Raw genomic sequence first — 23254 nt, 5'->3', positions numbered from 1 at the left:
CCAGACTGTGGACCTTTATTTCCATCTTTGTTCTTAGTGGGATGCGAACAGTTGTCAGCACGAACATCAGCATGCAATAGGAGTTGCACACATTCAGAGACAAGCGATAAAATACAAGAGGGGAAAGGGAGGAAGCAGGAAAGAGACCTGAAATCAGATGAAGAATGCTTTAGGGATTTAGTGAAACTCCCTGAAGCCGGAACTTTTTTGATCAATGAGAAAGATGTAGGCAAAGCGTAAAGGTTAAACAGCTGTGTTGGATGTGAAGATTGGATGCAAGGCATGTATCAGGGTGGGAGATAGGCTGGAGAGAAGTAGCACCCTGGATCAGGAGAGGACAGCAAAGGAAAGCAGCTGCAGAGAGAACTAGGATACAGGTCCCAAGATGTAAGGAGTCACCGCTGCGGAACCCCTGGGGAACAAATCCTGCCAGGAAGAGCCCTGCGACAGCTTTGCCCAGCTAGGTGCAAGCGATGAAACTTTGATGGCAACGATGACCCACAATGAATTTAACATCTCTACTTGAAAAATACTGAAACTGAAATAAAACCGGCAAGTAACCAGGTCATTGGGCACCGGCAGAGGCTGCCCAGGGCGGGGGGGGAGTCCCCATCCTTGGGGGTATTTAAAAGACGGGTAGAAGAGGTGCTCGGGGATTCGGTTTAGCAGCGCACGGGTACGGTTGGGCTCGGTGATCTCAAGGGTCTTTTCCAACCAAGCGATTCTATGACTCTAAGCCGGCTGCGCGGCAGGTCCCGCGGAGCCTGGAGCCGGCATTCCCGAAGCGCACGGCTCGCCCCTTGGTCTGGGCCGCCGCGGCGGGACGAGGGCGGCGCCGGGCTCGCTGCCCTCACCCGCCATGGCGGCCGCGGCGTCGGGGCCGCCGGAAGCGGTCGCGGCAGTGACGGCGCGGCGGGCGCGCGGGGCCGCGGCCATGAACAGCCGCCTGCAGGAGATCCGCGAGCGGCAGAAGCTCCGGCGGCAGCTCCTGGCGCAGCAGGTACCGGCGGGAGCGGCGGGGGGAGGCGGCTGGGCCCCGGCAGGGGGGTGGGGGGGGTCGGGGGCCACGGCCCCGCCGTAACCTGCCCCCGCCCCCCCAGTTAGGAGCCGAGAGCGCGGACAGCATCGGCGCGGTGCTCAACAGCAAGGATGAGCAGCGGGAGATCGCCGAGACGCGGGAGACGTGCCGGTCAGTGCCGGGGAGCGGGGGGACCCTCGCGCCGAGCTCGGTGGCGTTCGGTCATTCGCCTCTCACTGCGCTCTGGTGCTACCGAGCACCGGAGCTTTTTGAAAGCTCTTGCTTCCCGCGTTAAAAAGCTTTTTTGGAGCAGAACGACGGTATAAAAAGGGTCTGAAGGTAGAGGAGGCCACAGAGTGGGTGAAGGGTTTAGAGGCGAAGCTGTATGACGAGCAGCTGAACGCACTTGGTCTGTTCGGCCTGAGGAGACACCGCACCTCAGTCTGCAGCTTCCTCACAAGGGGAGGAGGAGGAGGAGCAGGCGCTGAGCTCTTCCCTCTGGTGACCAATGACAGGACCCGAGGGAATGGCAGGAAAACGTGCCGGGGGAGGGTTAGGATGGAAAAAGTTCTTCCCCCGAGGGCGGTGGAACCTGGAACAGTTCCCCAGGGAGGGAGTCAAGCCTGACAATATTCCAGAAGCTTTTGGACCACTCCCTCACACACGGTGTGAAAGTTACAGTTGTTCTGTGCAGGGACAGGAGTTGGATTCGATGGTCCATGTGGGTCCCTTTCAACTCACACATTCTATGGTTCTGCGAAAACCAAGATGTGAAGTTACAGCATGCTTTTAGCCCCTGGTCTTGGGAAGAGCAGTTATAGGGTAATGTAGTTCAAAAGTTCCTGTGGAACAATAAAGGAGTGCCTGGGACAGAGCAGGTGGTATGCATTAGTTCTCAGGTGCAGCAGAAAGTTTCTTAATTTAGTGGTTGCACTGCTTTGATTAAAATAAGCCACACCTTTTGAAGTGGAAAAGTGAGGAAGCAAGATGTCTGTTTTCAGGAGTTCTCTGTCCTTAAGAAGTTGTGGTGGTCTTAAATACAGAGAAAGAGGAATCACCTCTCATATACAAAGTCTTATAAAAAAACTTCAAACCTGTAGTAGAAACAGGTAGTCAAGGCAGATTATTGGAGCTTTCTGAAATGTTTTCTCAGGAGAGAAACTGCTTTATATGGGGATTTTTTTTGATGGTTATAGGGCTGCTTATGATACATCTGCACCAAATGCAAAGCGCAAATACCCAGATGAAGGAGAAGCTGATGAGGAAGAGATTGAAGAATATAAGGTACAAAAAAAAAGAAAAAAATTACTTTTCTCTGGTGTTCACGTGCTTCTGAGGGACTTAAACTTGTGTCTGTGCGCATATAAATAAAAATGAATGTGATGTGTATAAATACTTCAGAATATATGTCCCTCAGGGGCATCTGCCTTCGTGTCTTAGAATCCTAGAATGGTTTGGATTGGAAGGGTTCCCAGTCGATATCATTGATAAAAGTATTACACAGTAGTGGTCCCAGTATGAACCCCTGAGGGACACCACTTGTCACGAATCTCCATGAGGACATTGAGCCATTAAATGTCTTCCACTGCAGAGATCTAAGAGAGGTTCTAAGTGGTTCTCTTCAGATGTGGCTTAGGTGCATTGACCAGTACACGCACCAGAACCCAATGTTTGGAGGCTTAATTTAGTGCTGCTCCTAAGAGGACGTGGGCTTGAGTGATAGTGCCCATGGGGAATGGCAGAGTGCCGTGACTGGTTGTCTCATATGAGCAGAAGGGGTAAAATATGCATGTGTGGCTACACACAAAAAAATCTTGGCTGGGTTTTCTTTGTGTCAGAAAAAAAGCTAAAAAAGCTTGCCTTTAGCAAGAGATACAGACTGCTGGATGAGATGCAGAAAGGCTGACGGTGCCTTCCAACCTGCCTGTCAAATGCAAAGCAATATGATTCTGGGTGAATGGAAGAAAGAAGGGATTCACAGAATCATTTGGGATGGAAAACACCTTTAAGATCATCAAGTCCAAACGTAAACCAAACACTGTCAAATCCACCACTAAACATTGTTTCTAAGCACCACATCTACACATCTTTTAAATACCTCCAGGAATGATGACTCCACCACTTCCCTGGACAGCGTGTTCCAATGCTAAATAGTTCTTTCAGTCAAGTAATGTTTCCTAATATCCGGTCTAAGCCTCTGCTGGCGCAAATTGAGACAATTTCTTTTTGTCCTATGACTTGTTACTTGGTAGAAGAAACCAGCACCCACCTCCCTATAATCTCCTTTCAGGCAGTTGTAGAGAGTGATAAGGTCTCCCCTCATCCTCCTTTTCTCCAGACTAAACCCCAGTTCCCTCAGCCGCTCCCTGTAAGACACATGCTCCAGCCCCTTCAGCGGCTTCGTTGCCCTTCTCTGGACACATTCCAGCACCTCAGTGTTCTTGTAGTGAGGGACCCAACACAGAACACAGGTCTCAAAGGCTATGGGAGTAAGAGGCTTGGTTTGAGGTATGCTTTTATACCCAGAATATCCTGGAAAAGTTACATTTAAAACAACAAACCAAAACATCTTGGTCGTTGAAGAGTGAGTGGCTGTGAAACTCTCATGCCCTTCATTTTTCAGATGCTCACACAAAAGCTATTTGACAGATTTCTTGTTTCATAACAAGAAATGTTATGAACATTTCTTTTTTTGTCTAAGATGTTTTGTCTAAGATGAGTCCTAGGGAAAGGAGGTTCAACAAAGGCACAATTATGATACAGCTGCCTTTGTGCTTTGCTCGGAGATCTCATTGCAGCATATATGTTTGCTCTCCCTTTTTCCTTTGTCCTAATAACCTTGCTTCTGTGGTTAAGTAGAATCAAGATCAGTGCATTTATGAAATGATGCAATGGCTGCTGTTTTCTCGGATGCCTAAAAATAGTAATTCTTGAAATATGAGGCCTTGGTAGCATTACATTTGTGTTCAAGTTTATAAATCCTTCTGTAATAATGTCTATCTTACTTCTGTCTTACTAGAACAAAGAGTTAATGTATGACAGGACATTTTTGATGACTAATTTTTGAAGTCTATCTGTAAATGATCAGGCACACGGTTAACATGCCAAGTGCTAGTCTTTACATCTTCTTTAGCAAACCAATCAAGTCACTGTCTCAAAGAAGGGATTTACAGAGTACGTGGACTATTCATGAAATGGGCTTGGTATGCTCGCAGTAGTGATCAGTTCATATCAGTTTATTTTAATCCTTCACCAAATAAGTGGTTTAACAGTTGCTTTTTTTTTTTTTTGTGATACATGTGTGGATAAATCACTTCAGTTGGCAAAGCATATGAATCTTGTAATTAATATTTTCTTTCTTAGCATGGCTGTAACCACTTGCAAGTGGTAGGACTGTTGCTCTGTTGTTGAAATTGAAGAATATTTTAATAATACTAGCTCAGACCAAATTCAGTGGAGCAGCTGAGGTGATTTAAGAAACTCGAAACCCCCAATTAGATTGTCTAAAGTGGAGTCATCAGCTGTTTTCTACAGACGTTGCTAATTCCCTGCTGGCAAGGGGATGAGAAGTTAGTAAAATCCCATCTGTATTTATGTAACTTTTCCCTTAGTACTTTGAGCCTGTTTAAATTTAGTCTTGTAATATGAACTGATACAAAAACCTGGATTCTTACGGTGTCAAGCCCTGTTGGGTTGTGCTTAATATTTCTAAGACAAAAGTAATAATAGACTTTAGCTATTAGTGTTGCAGACAAATATTGCAAGTTCATCAGTTTTGTTAGAAAAATCCGAGGCATTTCCCATTTAAAGTGACTCGTGTGTCACCAAAATCCTGACTTTTATGTGGTGGTATCAGTTAATCCTTCTGAAGTGGCTCAAAATTTTCTGCCCTGACTTCAGATTTGGTGGAAGTTAATGTGTCCTCAAACCTCAGCTGCTCTGGCTGGAGCCCGAGTATGCTGCCGTAGCTGCTGGTGAAGGTGAAGTACTGTGAAGATACAGCACTGTTGTTACTGTAGTGCAGTCTGGTGCTGCGAGGTCTGCAGTGATAGAGTGTGTGGATGTAAGCATGGAGCCTTTAAAAAAATGTAGGGATTTTGGGAGGATTTCCGTCAGTCTCTGGTATTCCAAATGGAAAGTGATGTGAGCTGATGGCACTGAAATGCCTTTCGCTGATTTTTTGAGAGAAGGCTGAATGGTGACATTGACTTTTTCATTGTATGGGGGAAATGTGAGAGCAGTTTTTGAGATGAAAGATAAAGTACGCTTGTCTTCTCAGCTCCTTAGGAGCATCTGATCAAAAAAAAAAAAAGCAATCCTTTATATTTTTTTGGTTTTGTTGTTGATATTCTTGTAGAATGAGCATAAACTTATAGTGATACTCCTTAATAAGTGTCAGGCTGATGTGAAAATAAAAGGCAGCACTGCTGCTTGGTAAGCTTCCCACTGGCACTTTGACTTCTGTCTGGGAGCCTGGCTGTGCACTGCAAGCCGTGGAGGTGAGAGACCTGGGAAGAGGTGCATTGTTGGCAAAAATGAATAATGGGTATTTCAAGGTCCAAAAGCTGACTTTTGGTTCTAAAGAACTTATACGCTGTTCTTGGGGCACTGTAACGGTTGTACTAGGGTTAGTTGGGCTCCTTGGGCTGTTTTCAGAAGTTGCAAATAATGGGACTCGAGTATCTGCCACTGCTTCCAGGCTTCTGCACCTCTCAGAGCTGTGATTGTTGCTCCACCTCTCCCCTTCCCCAGGTGAATTTACTCAGTTGTTTGAACGTGTTTCAGTGTCTGGTATCAACAGTGTTTTGTGGCAAAGACTTCTGGAGTTTCAACATTGTGTGAAGTACAAAAATACTTGTGGTTCAGATGTGGTGCCTGCAGCCTCAGTTGATAGAGCTCTGTTTCACTTGTATTCTCCAAGTGGTAGCCTGTGAGCTTGGAAGGCTTCCATGCCATTGCTGCTGAGGCTGAAAAAAGCCCTATGTGACTGCATCATCCTAATTGCTGGAAGTATCTCAAGTCTTATGAAAAAAGTCTGTGCTTGGATATTGTAGGTATCTGGTTTTGTTTCCCTAACTCAGCAACAACATACCAGGCTTGGAAAACAAGGGTGGTTAATGTACAAGAATCTAGTGTCTTCTATTAATACTAATGTTCTGGTGTGGGCTTTTTAGTTTGTGGCCACAAGACACTTTTTTCTTTTTTTAGAAAAAAAATCACTTCTGAAGGCAAGTAGAGAGCTGGGATGACTCAGAAGTAGGTATCTCACAAGTGCTTCTCATCAGAAGGCTGATTTAGAGCAAGGCACAAGTGGGGAAACAGGTGTAAGCCAATGATGGCATAAGCAGTTTTTAGTAAAACTCAAGCTTTCCTCTTTTTTTTTTCCCCCCCTCCGAATAATTCTTGCTTCTGCCTGTCTCCTGTTCATTTTCTTTCCTTGTAAACACTGTTGCTGTTTCTAATTATAATCTTTCTCTTTTTCGTCCGGTTAAACAACAAAAAAAAAGACATTGTCTCTGCAGGTTCTTCACCTGAATAATGGAGCTGGGGAGTCTGTGACCTGTTTGTCACAGCAAGCAGTTCAAAAGTTGGGTCAGAATAGGGAGGAACACTTAATTTTCCATTCTGCCTTCAGACAGCTTATGTAGCATAGGGTAAATGCCATAGTAAGAATTACATCTGCTCTCCGTCTTTTGACTTAAGATTTATTGGGGGAAGAAGTTGAGTTCTTCTCTATGAGAAATCTGGTTCTCCATCTTTCCTTTTATTTCATTGTGTTAAAATGTCTTTTTTCAAAATATTTCAGCCTTGAGACCACTTTTCTCCTCACATGAGGCACGATAATAATTGATAAAGATGTCTGTTGTTATCAGTGATGTATAAAAGAGAATATGCATCCTACTAAAATGTGCTAGGTTATCTTATTTAGTGGTTCTTCAGTTTTGTTTATATGTAATGCATATACTGAGTTGTGTCAGGGTGAGTAGGAAAACAGAAAGTGTCATGAAGAAGTGAGTCTCCTCTTTGTTTCTCTTCTTCGAGTTCCGTGTTGGATATTCAGAGTACTTCAGTGTGACAGATCAGATCTCTGAATTCTAGAAATCTAATGAATGAACAATTGGTGATATACTAACTGGGGAAAGAAATTGTAATACTATTAATGTTTCCTGTGAATAATGAGACTACAAAATGGGAATTTTAAAGTTACCCTTAAGGACAGTCCAAACTGGCTTGTACCACATGCCGTGTCTGCACAGCGTGAAATTCAACAGTTTTGTATAGGTAGAATGGTTTCATTTGCTAAGGTTGGCACATAAGAGACAATTGAGTGGATAGAAACGTTCAAAGGCTCTGCTACAAAAGAATGTCAACAAAATGTATCATTTGCTTTAATCCAAGAGTGAAATTTTAGCGGGACAAAAATTAGAAGTTCTACAGCTTGCAAAGCACTGCCTACACTGTACACTTATTCAGAGGTCTTTCCCAGTGACACTCTCCTCATTAATGAGAGGCAGGCAAACTTTTTGGGGATTTTTTTTTCCCCCCTCCAAAGCTGGAATCATTCATGATCTGCCATTTTAGGAGATATCTGTAGACAGCCCACATAAACAGGAGAATCATAATTAAGAGAGAAAAAAAATTATCTTGACGTACTCATACAATGTCTGCTTTATTTCCAAGGATGAGGTAGAGCTGCAGCAAGATGATGAGAACCTGCCCTATGAAGAAGAGATTTACAAGGATTCCAGTACCTTTCTTAAGGTGAGCAGCTTTCACAGGCGACCAGTCAAAGCTGGCATAGGTATTGTGTTCTATAGGCAACTGTTTCTGCAGTTGGTGGAATCTGAAATACAGTTTTGAAGGCTGAGGTAATTGGCTGGAATTCACAAGTACAAGATTGCTGTGACAAATATGACTGTATCTAGTATTCACATTGACCTGAGTAAAGGTCAGGGCTGGAGTAATGCTTGGCCTGATGTGGAACTAAACCCACAATGATGCTGTTGACTAGCGTACCTTATAAAGGTGTGTTGAAAAGAAAAAAACTGTTACTTTCCCATTTATCAGACTAACATATGTAGTGTGTGTGTCTGGTTGTCTCCCCGTTCTCTCCCTGAACTCCTTTTTGTTCTCCAGGGTACTCAGAGCCTAAATCCGCACAACGATTACTGCCAGCACTTTGTGGATACAGGACACAGACCCCAGAACTTCATCAGAGATGTTGGTATGACACAGTAACTGCTTGAAGATAAATAATTTTATTCAACAGCACCACTTTCTTCCCATTTGTAATTCCCTACAGTTACTGGGAAATGTAGATACACACATGCTTCATTTCTTTGTCTCTCTGTGTGTATACATATCGATGTATAACTTCATATGAATGATCTAATTTTTAATGGTCTAGGAGGGGATTATTACCAAGGCTCTTCTTACTTTTGACTTTATTTGGAAGTATTTAACCAGGAAGATTTTTTTTCAAAACTAAGCTCTCTTGGTTCCAGAAAGATGAGTCTAGTAGATGTCTAGTGAGCAGGTCTTGAATCCTTTGGAGGTTTGAATAACTGATTTCTTGTTCATCTGTTTCCTGGACTGTGTTGCATCCAGTAATGGATGTAGCCTGTAAAGTATGGAAAATACTTATGTTTAAGTCAGTGAGCGATATGGATAATATTTACCAGATAAATAATTTACCTTCTGACAATAGGTGTCCCAATGTGTTATTCAGTTTAGAGGATGTTGTTTTTTAAGTTTATGTCCATCCAGCCATCACTGAACTTGTTATTGAAATCTTACTTTATTAGGCCTGAATTTAGAAAAAATACTAAGGTGATCTTTGGTCCTGTTTCTCAGAATGGGTGCTTGGTAGTTATGTGGTTATTAGAAAAAGTGGGACACCTATGAAACACATTTCTATGTTTAGTTTGAAAAACAGACAAGTTTGACTGAGTAAAACAGAAAAACAGACAAGTTTGTCTGGACTTTACAGTTACGTATTGACATGGTTGTACACCATTCTTTGAAATAAGATGAGTATGAAGAAATAGCAGCCTATGTTGCTCTAGCTTCTCTGCTGCAGAAAGAATTGGGCGGGGACAGAGCAAACTGGTTTTCCCCCATGGATTAGGAACATTTAAACTTGTAAATTTAAATAAAGATGAAACTTTCTTAATGACTCCTGCTAAAGCTGAACTGATACTGCTTTAGAGGCAGTTATGAACAAAAAAACTTCTTTGAAGGGTTTGGTTTGTTCTAACAAAAATTAAAGTGAGGCTAAGTATTAACATTTGGACCTATTCAGGATACCTGACAATGTTAACCATGTTTTCTTCTTCTTAGGCTTAGCAGATAGGTTTGAAGAATATCCGAAACTTAGAGAGCTCATCAGATTGAAGGATGAGCTGATATCTAAATCTAACACTCCGCCCATGTAAGTGTTCTTGTGGAAATGCCTTTCTTCTCCAGACCTCTTTGAAGTTTGCTGTCTGCTTTGCAAATCTCTTTCTTTAGCACCTGCTCAGAATTTACATTTTCTGTATCTCTTTGTATATACAAATTAATCAGTTGAAACTTCAGAAGAATAAAATCAGTTTCTTTGTTAGTTTAATCTAGATGTTTCATGTAAACTACATTTTTCTTTTCAGTGTGTGATTATTTTTAGTATCTAAAGCTTTGTTTTTTAAGACGAAACTGAACTGATTGGGCTGCAGGCTTTAATTGGGGAAGTACAAGAACATCTTAGGATTGCGCATCTTATGATATAATGCAGGTCACAATATCATGAAAAACTTTAAGAAATTGGCCTCTTAATACGAACTTAGTTGTTCCTGTAACATTTTTTTTTTGTATAATGTTGGGCTGTTATCTTAGTATCTGTTAATCAGATGTTACTTCATACTGGAAGACTGAAAAAGGTAATGATCGAATTCTGCTTCCTGATTACACCAAGTACATTTGTGGAATAAGCATCGCTTCCAGACCCTCTCTTAGGAAGGGAGAGGTCTGCTTATCATTTTTTTAAGGTTAAAGATTTTGAGGGGAGGGCAGTGAAGTTTTTTGATAGCGATACAGGAGTGACTGGTGGGAAGGTGTAGAGGCCAGTTGTAAAGAGTAAGTTTAGTAAAATCAGTGTGGGAGAGAATAACACTTTTGGTACAGGGATGGAGAAATAAATTTCTAGTGTATGAAAAGTAACCACATTTCCAGTATTCAGAATTTTGTGAACATAACATATAATAGATGACAGTTCAGAAAATATTCCAGTTCCCAAGGTGAAGCGAACCAGAAGCCTGTTAGCCAGGCTTCGTAAGTTTTGATGTTTTTTCCCTCTATAATCCATGGACATAGGGAAAGTTCAGTGATTCTGCAGTGCGTATTGTTGTGCAGTCTGTGTGGGCATCTGTTTCCTACTTGCTACATTAGAGTCCTAAAAGCTATTTATTGAGAGGAAGACTGTTTTTAAAACAATTCTAACCCAGCATCCAGCCTGGGTTAAGTGAGAATGTGTTGTGCATCTTCTCTGGCTTTAGGGCATTTGGGCTGTGTGAAACACAAGAAACCTTACTCTCACCTGCCTGTACAGCAGTGCTGAGTGGAGGGTAATTTTCAAACCATTGTTACAACTTGTCCAAGCGATCAATCATCTTTTGTTTAAACAGGTACTTACAGGCAGACTTGGAAGCTTTTGATATTAGGGAACTGAAGTCCAAATTTGATGTGATTCTCCTTGAACCACCACTGGAAGAATACTACCGAGAGACTGGCATCACTGCCAATGAAAAATGCTGGACCTGGGATGATGTAAGTACTTTTCTTGCTATGAAGAGGATTTCATACCTGTGTTTAAGAAAATTTTCAATTTAGTATCAAAATGTTTGAAAGATGTGTTTTAAGGAAAAATGGGATATGTTTTTTTTGTTTTGTCTTCTAAAGAGAAGTCTGGATTCTTATAAAAACTTAGGTTTTCTATTGTATGCGTGCATACACTTTGTGTTTAAAAGACTTCTTTTTTTTTTGAGGAGTTTAATGAATTAAATACACCTTTCTGCTCTCCCTGAGCCTGGTTGAAAACTTAAATCTAATAATAGTGGGGTTTCTCCCTGCCCTCAAATTCCATGAATGTTCTTTGCTGTTTAGTTTTTGCTGTTGAAATTAAAAATATCCATTGTAGATATTCCCTTGTTTCTTGAAATTCTCAAGGAGATTTTTAAGGTCTGCTTTTTAATATGCTGGTCTTCTAGTCAAAAGAGTAGCTGAGTGAGGCACACCTCCTTTCTCCACAGTATTGACTGGGCAGGAAATTATAACAATCGAAACACTGTAATCCTGAGAAGTCTAACAAAATAGATAAACCTTACCTGTGGAGTTTTTTTCTTGTATTTGTGTATTCCCTTACTGGTTTGTCATGTCAAAGGCTTTTTTTGTAGCTATATTGTTTTCTGACCCCTTTTTGGGAGCAAGGGGAAATCTTAATGTGCAAGATGTGATCATTGTCGAGATCACTGCTGGTGCTTTTGTTTTATGGTGCTCTAGTAATCATTTGGAGGATTGAGTCAGAGAAAAGATTTTAAAGTTTTTTCTGTAGCAGTGCATGTAGGTGCTTGTAAAGAAGGAGATGCTTAAGATGTATTGATAGGTAACTCCATTCTGTATCTTTCCCTTTTCACTAAAGTCAGGTCTGGAGAAGCGAGGTGAGGGCTGGAGGCTATGAGGTGCTGGGTGTCAACAAGTGTAACAATTTGATGGCACAAAACCTACTGCCAAAACTGACCCAGAGAATTCAGTCACTTGAATGAAAACTTGTAATGCTAATGTAAAAAGAGCCTTAAATTTGCTCTACTGTGTGCATCCTTACCTTACACATTTAAAAAACAAAAGGCCACAAACGAAAAAAAACAAACGAACCACCCCACCCTCACAACAAAATGGTCATTGTGTAGTAGAGAGGAATAGCTGATTAAAAAAGTGTTTGTATAACCAAATCAGGAATTCTTAGGTTCGGGCATATGGGTGGGAATGCACAGCTAAGAAATACCTATTATTTAGGGACCCTATTTGAAAGGTACGCAGGACATCATAATACTTACAAGTGAATTGGCCGAGCTGTGTTCTGTGCAGTTTTGGGTGGGGGAAGATGATGGTGTTACTTTTAATTAGATTTAGTTTGTGCTTTGGCTGAAACCTGCAGATATGTCACTTCGGAAGTGAATCAGTCAAACGAAAGGATCACGAGAACAAAATAAAATTCAATCCACCTTTCAGGAATTAATTTGAAAACAAAGCTGTTCATGCCTGTGAAAAGAGACTGGGTGACTACGCATTCAGGAATGAGTGGCTTCTGCATCAGGCAAAAAAAGCACCTGGCAGTGCTGCCTGGGTAACAGAAGAACTGGAAGTGTTGGAGGCAGGAGTCATCCTTTTAGTTGGGAGTTACATCCTCTGAGAATGACTTCTACTGCATTACTTTTCTTTACAGTGGTGCTGAATGAAGCTTGATTTGATGTGTTGGCAAGTTACAGCTAAATCTTTTCAACTAGTAATGAGTAACAGATGCTTTGCATCTGAAGTTATTTCATCCTGAATGTTGCTCATTTGCCATTGTTGGACCACTGTCCTGATAAATTCTTGCTGCTTTTTTCCTGACAGTGAAAGTGGAGAGAATTGTCTTTCCTGTAGAGTAACAGGAATGAAGCTCTTTTTTTATAAGCTGGTCTTCATAAGCTTCACATAAGTAACTCCAGGGCTGAAAAGAAACAGAACCCTGTTGCTCTATTATTAAATCTTTTTGCTGCCAATGGAATGATAAAATAAAGCAGAGGATTAGGGGAAAAAAAATCATGTGGGTTCTATTAGTCTTTTAAGTCTGGAATATTCTGTGCAGTTAGACTTTATGTTAAAAAGTATAATTAAACTGGTTGTCAGCTCTATTGAAAACATGCGCTTGGGTACTGATAGGGTAACTTACAACGTGCTTTCTGGAAAACACTTGTAAGAGGATGGCGGTAAATGGTATGCAGACTGACATCTTTAATAAAAATGCTTCCTGATGTTTTCTGTGATTATGCCTCAGCACTTATTAACTATTCTTCCTGTTATAATTGGTGATTTATATTTAATTCAGAAACACTTTTATTACTGTTATTATTATTAGATCATGAAATTGGAAATTGAAGAGATTGCAGCCCCAAGGTCGTTTGTGTTTCTGTGGTGCGGTTCAGGCGAGGGTCTGGATCTTGGCCGAGTGGTAAGATGATGTTTTAATTCAATTTATCAGGACAGGCTTAAGAGTTTATTTTTAACGTTGACTTTTTCTGTATAGAACTCTCAACTGTAACTCCTGAGAGATGTTTTGTTGCTGTGGTAGAGGGTACATAATTCTCAGTTGATTAAATAAATTTCAAGTGAGTATAGCATTAACTGGTTTAGATAACTTATTTTCCAGACAAGGACTGAGACTGTGAAAGGAAGCTAAAAAGGGTCTAAAATGCTGTACTGCTGTCTTGGTTTTGGTGGATGCAGGTTGCCGTGTTGAGGGCATATACAACATATAACATATGTTATGTTATTTTAACAGAAGTCTTAATAGATTTCTGCCAGCACTGGTTATGGTCAGAAAACACCTGGAGTTTAAGTACATTTATTCTTAGTGCGTTTTACTTCCCAATAAGATGTTGGAGTTGTAGAGTAATCTTTCTCTATGCCAGGGTAGCACTGCTCATGGGTGGGGATGGAGGAATAAATTTCCAGTCGGCTCTTGCTGTGCTGAAACATTCTGTGCTTAGTCTGAGCAGTGTTTTCTATTAAAAGAATATGGCATTTGTTAAAGGACGTGGTTACTTATCTGTTTGCTTTATCTGTCTCTCATTCTGAGGCTGGTTAAAGGAGCTGTTCTGGATAGGTTCATTTTGGTTGTAGAAACATTTGTAGTAGCTGGACAGTTCTTGAACCACAGCTGTAGCCAAGTGAGCTCGAGTCCTTAATGCTCAGTTTCCTCCCTTTCCAAGAGTACACTTCCATGAGTTAAGGATTAAGAGTCATGTGCAGGTTTTGGTGTTTTTTTTTTTTTCCTCACAGATATAAGAAGTGCACAAAATGGTAGCAAAGGCTCTTGGCTGTTTATCTTCCCATTTACAGGGAAAAAATCTTACATCAACATAAAAAACCACCAAGGTGCAGATGTTGGTGGAGACAGGGCTGAGGCACTGTGCTGCTCAGACTGACTTTGACCCAATTTAAGTGGCACAAGATAAAAACAAGTGCAGAGTCCCACAGGGGATCTGTGCAGTGGTTAGATCCTTAAATAAATAACAAAGGGCAATATGTAGGCCAGTTGATGTGCGCGTAATCCTCTTTTTGTTGATTTTAAGTTTGGGGGCAGCTTGACTGACCAGTACAGTCATGCTAGTGAACCAGGTGTTTCATTCATCTGTGGAAAATTTCTCTTCTAGCTATGCTTTAAGAAAAGTACATGTCTGAGTATTCAGTTCAGGCTACTGATGTTTGTTGGTGTAGTGTGAACCATTTTATCTGTCTGCCATATTTAGTGTCTGCGCAAGTGGGGTTACAGAAGATGTGAGGACATTTGTTGGATTAAAACAAATAAGAACAATCCTGGAAAGACCAAGACTCTAGACCCTAAGGCTGTTTTCCAAAGAACTAAGGTAAATGTTTGGCTTAATTTCTTCTCTGTTCCCATCGTGTCTCTTTGTGCTAATGAAAGACCTGGTGCTCTGCAGCAGTTGGTGACTGCTTTCCGGAAAGCAGGCAGGAACACTTCAGAGATTCTGTTGTGCAGCGTACGGTATATGGAAATAAACTTATTCATAGGATGAATAATGAACTTCTGTCCCCTTGACTGCTGTCAGTGTGAGGTATCAAAGTTTCATTTAGATTTAATACCACTTGGTAGTTTTCTGGTGTAGTTCTCTAAGCGTGATGCTCATTTGAGTCTTGTTGAAATGCAAGTAGCTGAGGAGGATTTGTGGATTGGTGAGAAGAATTTCACAGGAATGAAATCCTGAGAGGGAAGCTAGAAACTGAATAGGAAATTTTACTGTATGTTGCAATGTTTTTGACTGATGGATTGTTTTGGTGATGGCTGAGTGGTAAATAAGCAGTTGGTCTGTTAGCAATATCTTTTGTGTGAAACACAAGCTCCATTTCAGATTAGAGGAGAAACTTGCTGGCGGAGGAAGACATTTTGAAGGGAACTGAATTTAGCAGTGGACTTTGACTAAGTTTCCTGTCAAAAGAAGTCTCTAAAACTGTAGATTGCAAATGGGAGTAGTTATAACAAATGATCTGTGAAGACTGGCTGGTGGTTCTAAATACACATGTGCCCAGAACTGGAAGCAGAGAGAGGACTGTTAAGGACCATAGGTCAGTCAGCATCTCCTGACTTCCTGAAGGTGACTGGAGTGCCTGAGTGACAGAAGCAGTCAGCTTGGCTTAAATTAAATTGTTTCTTAGGGATGTGGTGTGGAAGATGTATATTGAAGCAGATGCAGAGAAAGTATTGTGAGTTAAGAGACTCAAATGTGTCTTATTCAAAACCTGAGACAGATATAAATGGGATTGATAAAGAATAGATCTGGGTATAAGTGGGTGTAACTGGCAGTTTTACCGAATAGAGAGAGTTGACTGACAGTTTAATAATTTAAAATGTCGTTAACCTCAGGACTCATTCCGCATCTACTAGTCGTTCATTAGCATTAAACCTCCTCAGCGTTGTCTCGGATTGCCATTGTTTAGGAGTCTGAACTTCCCTTTCAGATAATCTGGACTCTTTCTTTGACTTGCATTTACATTAATCTGAAGTTTGTTTGGAAGTGTGTTGTCTTAGTTATAAACACTTGGAAGTACAAATGTTGTATGTTTATTGCATTTAGTGTTGCAAATATGTCCATGAGGGAGACCCTAAAAGGAACACAGGAGGACTTGGAAGGGAATTTATGTCTGTTTCTCTGTTTACTGAGCAAGGTTGGGCTGAGGTCACTGTTTATAATAAACAGTGAAAAATGATCTGGCTTATTCTGACTAAATAAATAGTTTGTTGTGCAAGATGTGCTTCCCAGTGATTACAACAGCAAATGCTGTCCTGTTATGTTTAGTTCAGGCATCTCTGGATGGATGCTTTACGCTGTCCCACCTGTTAGAGGCTGAGGTACTAATGAATGGCATATAATGCATTATGGAACTGAAGTGTTTTGGATCATTCTTCTAAAGACTAGATTGATGAGGTTTTGCTTGGTGAGTCATTTGCTTAGTGGTGTTCTGCCTTCTTATTTAGATAAATTTAGGGTCCGAAACCCCTGTAGCATGGGTACAGTTGACCAGCTGCATAGATTTGATAGGTCACCTATTCTGCCTTTCATATTTAGTCACTAATTCTGAAAAGCCTTGCCAAAAATATGGAAATGATTGCATATTCTTGTCTGCAATGTTGAAAGCCATCTGGTGGGGCTTAGTGAATCGATGTTTTATGATACTGGAGGAAATCGCTCATCTGAGTTTAATATGCCCAGAAACGGAACTCTGAAATGAATGTGTAGAACCTTCTTTTCATCCTGTACCAATTATGTTGTTTCCTTATTCATAGACTCTACATACTAGTCACTTAAATTGAGCTTTAGTGTTTTAGAGGAAAGGAAAGCAACGTGTATTGCAGCTAAAGAACAGTTTTAGTGCTGATGGAGGTGCCTGAGAGTGCATTGACTGCTTGAACAGGGGTTTTGCTTTTTTGATGCAGTGGTATCTTCTAGAAAGGACTTTTAAAGGTAAGGCAATGTCTGTAACAGAGGTGCAACGTGAAAAAAGACTTCTTATTTTCACTGACCAGCTATTTTATGACCGAGAACTTTGAAAATTAATTGTATGAATAAATTTAGGATCAGAATGTGGACACAAGTGTTAATCGATAAGTAGTCCCTTACTCTTGCCATCACCCTGTAGCCTCTTTCCTCCTGGTGATGTCTCAGCCTTTCCAACTTGAAGCTGTAACTTTGCTGTAGTTGAAGGTGACCTAATGCCTTGCCTCAGCCTCATGGGGTAGTTCATCAGCCCAGGTAGCTTCAGCTGCTCTCTGCTTTGCTTTCGAAAGGCTCTTTTGGTAGCTCCAGCTTATTCTGCTCTCCTAGTTCATGCTTTAGACTTTTCCTTGTAAAAAAGCAGGATTGACTCTGCCTGGAATTCCCTTTCCTCTCCATTGTGCTCGAACCAGCAGCGGCATGCATCTGACAGGTACCCCTCTGTGTTCTGCGTGCACAGGAGCACTGTCTCATGGGCATTAAAGGAACTGTGCGGCGCAGTACAGACGGTGACTTCATCCATGCTAATGTTGATATTGACCTCATCATCACAGAAGAGCCCGAGATAGGCAACATAGAAAAACCTGTAGAGATTTTTCACATCATTGAGCATTTCTGCCTCGGACGACGACGTCTTCATCTGTTTGGAAGGGACAGTACAATTCGACCAGGTAACTGTTACGGGGTTTTTTGTCAAGTAGCTAAATTGTGATTTATTTTAATAAACCTTTTCCATCATCAGAGGCTGCTTGATGGGTTCTGATGGAAGCTGTGACAGAAACGGTTAATCCTGATGCATGATTCTTGTGCCAGGACTTGCACTGGCTGAAAAACTGTATTTCTGCCCATAACCTCCTTTTGTTTTCTCCATGTTATCTCTAATTGAATACAAATGCTGAAATTATTCAGTGTTCTACTGGAATACTGAGATAGATAAGTACATATTCTGAATATTTCCTTCCTATTTTATTTTTGTTGTTAATAGTGGAGTAAACTCACAGTAGCTCTAAAAACTGAAATGGCTTCTCTGCCTGTAAAATTCCCATCAGTGTCCTAAGGGGGTTTCCAGACACATGTTATAGGTCAGACAGTAGATCTCAAGGAGATTCATTTCTGGTGTCTGAAGATCTGTCAGTCACAAAGCAGTGTTGTTTGGAAAGTCTGTGAAAACTTAACGATTTTATATTTTTTTTCATAAGAAATTTTTTTATTAACCGGCCTCTTTGCCTGTTCATGTGTATAATTCATCAATGAATGTAACAAAATTCAGTCAAGACTTCTTGATTTCTTTTTTCTCCATGTGCCATGTGTTCACACTTCTCAGAAGCATGATTTCTTTCTCTAAACTTATTTCAAGTCCCTGTGGGGTTATGGTGCCGCTCCTGTTGCCAGTATCTGAAGGCCCAGGGCCTCACACTGGATGCTGCCTCTGGCGCATGGTAAAAAATGCATAGAAATACATGGATCAGGTTGAAGGTAACTGCATTTTATTTGTTTTGATGGTCAGGCCTTTCAGTTTATTGTGGGTAAGTGAGGAACAACTTTCACTGCAGGGGAAGACAGACTGGAAGAATAAAACCTATTGTGACACCTTTTAAGAGTTTATCTGTTGCCGATGACATTTCTGCCTCAAAGGTTGCTGTGAAATACAGTTGAACAGCCCTGTTCAGCTTTGTACCTTGTGTTAGGGACAGGGTAGCTGTGCCTTACGCACCGAGGGATGCCATGAGTGCTGGCTCCGAACGATTTATGGGAACAGCACACCCTTTTAAGAAATAAGTGACAGGTGGGGGTGAGTGAGGCAAGTGCGTTACATTCATTTAGTAGTTGTGTAACACTTTCCCCTTAAGTAGAGATTAACAATTTGGATGACAGGGGAAATGGATCCAAGTCCATCCACGGCCCAGTTTGATGCATATGAATGGTAAAAGTTTCCTGTTCTTTTACTGCGGTTGGAACAGGGTGTACACAAGCTGCAAGCAGCGAGTGACCTTAATACATTTCAAGGTATTACTCTTGCACATACACCTGTGGTTAAGTGATTGCTTGCCATTGCTGTGCTTGGACTGTCCTTTGGTTTGAATTTTAGTGCTAATGTCAATCTTAATTCTGTAGGTTACTGGGGGATGTGGAGGGGGAACTGTTTTGGTTGTAGGAAGACATTGTTCAGGTATTACTTCAGTGTTGTTCAAGGTGAATTCTTACTTGTTAATGTCCCACAGGGTCACATTAGTCTGATTCAAGTTGTGTATTTTTTAAATCCGGTGGTTACCCTGGAATCGCATTGCATGCTTTAAATCACAGATCCTCACAGTGCTCTGCAAAGTACAAAAACCTAACCTCCCTCCCTGTGTAAATTCCCAGGGCAGAGAGAGCAGTGTTAAAAAACTGATCTTGGGTGGTTTTTAGTCTTGTTTTCCTTATAAGTGTGTTGTTAAGAAGATCACTGAACTCTCTTTTTCTTCATTAATATATGATGCAGCTGAAAATCTAATTTCCACTGGCATTCTAAAGTGGTCTGAGCCCCATTTTAGCCAATTTAGTCAATGTTACTTCAGCTCCAAATATGAAGAAATAGGAAGGTATTTGCTTTAAATGTCTGCGTGCCTTGATGGAGTTGGTGAAGCTAAAGTGCCCACTAAATGTTTGTGCATGATTAATTTAACTCCTTGAGCTCTGTTTTCATACCACGTGGGCTTCAATGGAATTGTTACTTTATTGTGTTTTCAGATATCTCCTTCCAGCATGCTGTGCTCCTATTGCACTGTCACAACTGGTTTCTGGAGACAAAATGACCCAATTCAAGTGTAGATGCCTTTTAAAAGGGGAGGACGATGTTGTTCTTAAACTAGATGAATTTAGTGATTTTATTTACAGTCCAGTCCCCGAGGGGCTGGAAAATGTTGTAATGTAAGAACAAGTAGGAAAGCACCTTGTGAAACCACGGAGTAAATGTTCCTGTAGCCATGTGTAACCAGAGTGTTCATTTACTGGGGGAAAAGGCAACAAAAGGCCTCCAAACATGAAGTTTGTTCTTGCTTTTGCTGACTCCATTTTCGCTCCTCAGGTTGGCTGACTGTAGGACCCACCCTCACAAACAGCAATTTCAATGCAGAAACGTATTCTTCGTACTTCACCGCTCCAAATTCCCACCTGACCGGCTGCACCGAGGAGATCGAGAGACTTCGGCCCAAGTCACCACCACCCAAGTCCAAGTCTGACCGGGGCGGTGGTGCTCCAAGGGGAGGAGGACGAGGAGGGACCTCAGCGGGTCGAGGAGAAAGGGGCAGAGAGAGGAACAGGACTAACTTTCGAGGCGAGAGGGGTGGCTTCAGAGGGGGGCGGGGAGGTACCCATAGAGGAGGCTTCCCCACCCGCTGATGACTGTTAGGTAACTGCTTCTCTCCCTGGTCCTGTCTCTCATCTCTGAACCTTTTTATTAGACTTTTCTTTGCTAAGGTGAATTTGCTAGATGACTTTTTAACTTGTTTGTGGTGCAACCAGTCACAGGTGTCTGCCTTCCAGCGACCGGCCCCACTCCCGGCAGGCAGGGCCCTGCACTGAACTGCCTCCTGACAGCTGCTCTTCGTCAAAGAAGAGCGCGCCATCTCTTCGAACCACGGATGGGACTGAAGCGAAGATACTTGCTCTTCCCGTAGGATATTTGCAAGTTGTCAGCTTTATTAACTCCAAAATGTGGATTCCTCTTCTGTCTTTGGAGGTTCAGGTTTGGACTGACTTGGATTACTAAGTTGGAGTGGGCTTTTTATGCAGTTCCAAATTGCATGGTCATAGCAGATTTACCCTCTTATTCATGGAAGAAAAAGTGCTGTGTCTTATACTGACACCTATTTTAACTTCTCTGAAGCCAAGGTGCATATGGAATAAATAGAATTCTATTTTTTCTTATTTGGTTTACATTTCCTGAATTATTCCTGGGACTAGGGAACAAGTTTAATTTGTTGTGTAGATGCGCTCACTTTTCATTCCTGTAGTGGGAAGAGTGGCAGTTCTGTGCAGTCATGATTGTGCTTCACAGAAGGCACTTGTGCATTTGTACAGAGTCCAGAATTTCTGCATAGGTCTGGATTTGTTCTTGTGTAGGAATTTTCACCCAACATCTGCCCTTTGTTCTTCGCTACGGAAAACCTGTTGTAGTGCAGAGCAATTGCAGTGTAAGTAGTGGGAAGACCTCGTTGGAGTCCATATTGGAAATGTGAGGCAATGTTGTGAGTGCTCCCTGAAATTAATCACACGGGTAATGAGGGTGCAGTGATGGAACAGAGTGTTTCATTTCGCCTGTGGATTTATGTGCATTGGAAATAGTCTGTTGGTGATGAGCTCCCGAGGACAATGTGAAAAGAAAGTGCCTCATTTTGGTATGTATGGTGTTTGTTTTTAGCAAAACCACAACTCGGCCAACGCTTGGCAGACTGAACAGACCGACTGCTGAAGTCTCAAAACCCGAGGTGCTGGAAAATAGGCTTTTAAGTCTCATAATGGTTCTCTGTTGAAGCCAAGGTTTTAAATAACTGTCTTGTAAAGTAGTGGATTATTAAACTTGTTTATCGAAGCTAACATCGAAATATTTTTCTTAATATTTTGTGGGTTTGTTCTCCTTGAGGTTTTAGAATTACTTTTACTGTAGATTCTTCCCTGCTGTTGTAAAAGCACCGGCAGGAACTTTGCTTTTGGTGTGTGAAACCTTAGCACATGAATTTTTAGGATTGGGTCAACTTTGCAGTCTTGGTAATGGTGTTACTGAGGGATTGTGGAGGTGCAAAGGCAAATTGCCTGTTGCTTATATGTTGTTTTGTTCTGTGCTGTAGTCGCAGTTCAGTAGCTGTGGGTGTGTTGCTTTTGTGCCGGTGACAAATCTTTTCAAGTAGTAGAAAAATGTTTGAGGTTCTTCCCCTGCGTGGTGTCATGAGCACAGGCTCAGTGTGCATATTCGCAGGTACTGAATGCTGTGTGTTCTGCGGAGTGGAATTTAGGATGTGAACTAATTTTCATCCAACAGTGGAAGTTACATGGATTAGTTTGAGAGTACTCAGGTTCTCAGTAGGAGATAGAAATATTCAGAATGCACTCTAGAATAAAATAAATGAACACTTACTTACAGCCCATTACATTGAAAACAAATAGAAGTCTTGGGTTTTGAATGTGTTTTTTAATGGATACATTGAGTAACTGCAAATGATGATGAGACCTACTTTTCCTGTATGTAGTGGAACAAATGATTTCTCCTTTCAGAATTCATAAAGTTGGTGATAACTTTATTGCAGCAATAGAATGGCCCAGCGGAATGGGATGAATGTCAGCTTAATAACATGGAAGAAAAGTGCACTAATCCTTTTCATAATAAGGTCATTCTCATGGGTGAAAAAGCAAGCAGTAGGTAAGCTCTGTGGTGAAACAGGAAGTAATTTTGAGTTATAATTATTGCAGCTATTAAAAAAGAGAAAAAGGTCTAACTACTGTACATCTGAATTGAATATTATAGTCCTGCCATTTATGCTGGAGACAGGAATTGCACTTGTAATATTTCTGTGTGATTACAATTGTTGCAACAGCTGCTCTATAAACTTGTGTCTGTATCTCGGTGCTAGTTTAGCTGTTACAATGTCTTACTGTAGATAACACTGACTGTATGTGCAAGGCAAGTATAGCTCTGTCCTATTGCGCCTTTGTTCTGAACAGCACCTCTGTCTGAAACCCTGGCTCTCCGCGGGCTTTGCCAGTGCACAGGTAAGTGCGGGCTGTGCACTTTGCTGCACAATGCTCAGTGTAGAACAGGTTCCCCTAAAGCACTTGGTCAGTGTTGCTTGCATGGCCTGAACTGACCGAGCAGAGGATGCGTGTGGTGGTGATGCAGATGTGATCTCCGTGGAGTACGGTAAGGAACACTTATTGCAGCTGACATGAACTTTGTTCAGCAGCTGAGCATGAACATTTTTTTCTAATTACACTGCGATACTCTGTGAGAAGTGCTGCATCTTCCCACTTGATCAGTGGGGTAATGAGATTTTTCTAAAACGGGTTACTTGCCAGGCTGGTTTGGCGTGTTTGAGACCTCAATGGAGCAGTTACTCTGGGTGATGCTAACAGCAGGGGACACTGAAAATGCTGTCATGCAGGTAAGCTTGCCTGGCTTTAAAGTCAGAGTAGGAGGCTGTGACTCTCAGGGGTCTTTACTGTTGTTGGATGTGTGGCATTGTTTATGCTGTGTAGGAATTGCATATATATATATACACACATATATACATTATACACAACTCCTTTACATTTACGTGACCCCTGCAGCCACCTGCATTGCTGGTTGTCCTAAACCACCTTCTGTGGTGACCTGGGTACTCGTAAGTAAGTGCTAGTGTTTAAGAGGTGTTGGATAGGCTGACAGCATATAAAAAACTTAGTACATGAAAGAATG

The 23254-nt window shown here is 41.6% G+C and overlaps 1 protein-coding gene across 1 annotated transcript; it reads left to right on the top strand.

The window, feature by feature from the left end:
- The first annotated feature begins 713 nt into the window (after window positions 1–713).
- METTL14 (methyltransferase 14, N6-adenosine-methyltransferase subunit) lies at window positions 714–23137 on the top strand. Its single transcript, XM_054066322.1, has 11 exons — window positions 714–1000; window positions 1101–1189; window positions 2215–2302; window positions 7700–7780; window positions 8156–8243; window positions 9359–9449; window positions 10678–10819; window positions 13170–13262; window positions 14563–14679; window positions 17285–17495; window positions 19892–23137. Exons 1-11 carry the CDS (start codon window positions 860–862, stop codon window positions 20203–20205), a joined length of 1455 nt encoding a protein of 484 aa, XP_053922297.1. The 5' UTR covers window positions 714–859; the 3' UTR covers window positions 20206–23137.
- The last annotated feature ends 117 nt before the right edge of the window (window positions 23138–23254 follow it).

The sequence above is a fragment of the Cuculus canorus genome, chromosome 4 (assembly GCF_017976375.1).
Source record: "Cuculus canorus isolate bCucCan1 chromosome 4, bCucCan1.pri, whole genome shotgun sequence".
NCBI lineage: Eukaryota > Metazoa > Chordata > Aves > Cuculiformes > Cuculidae > Cuculus > Cuculus canorus.
Note: the sequence above shows the minus strand (reverse complement) of the source record. Positions and strands in the feature narration are given on the sequence as shown.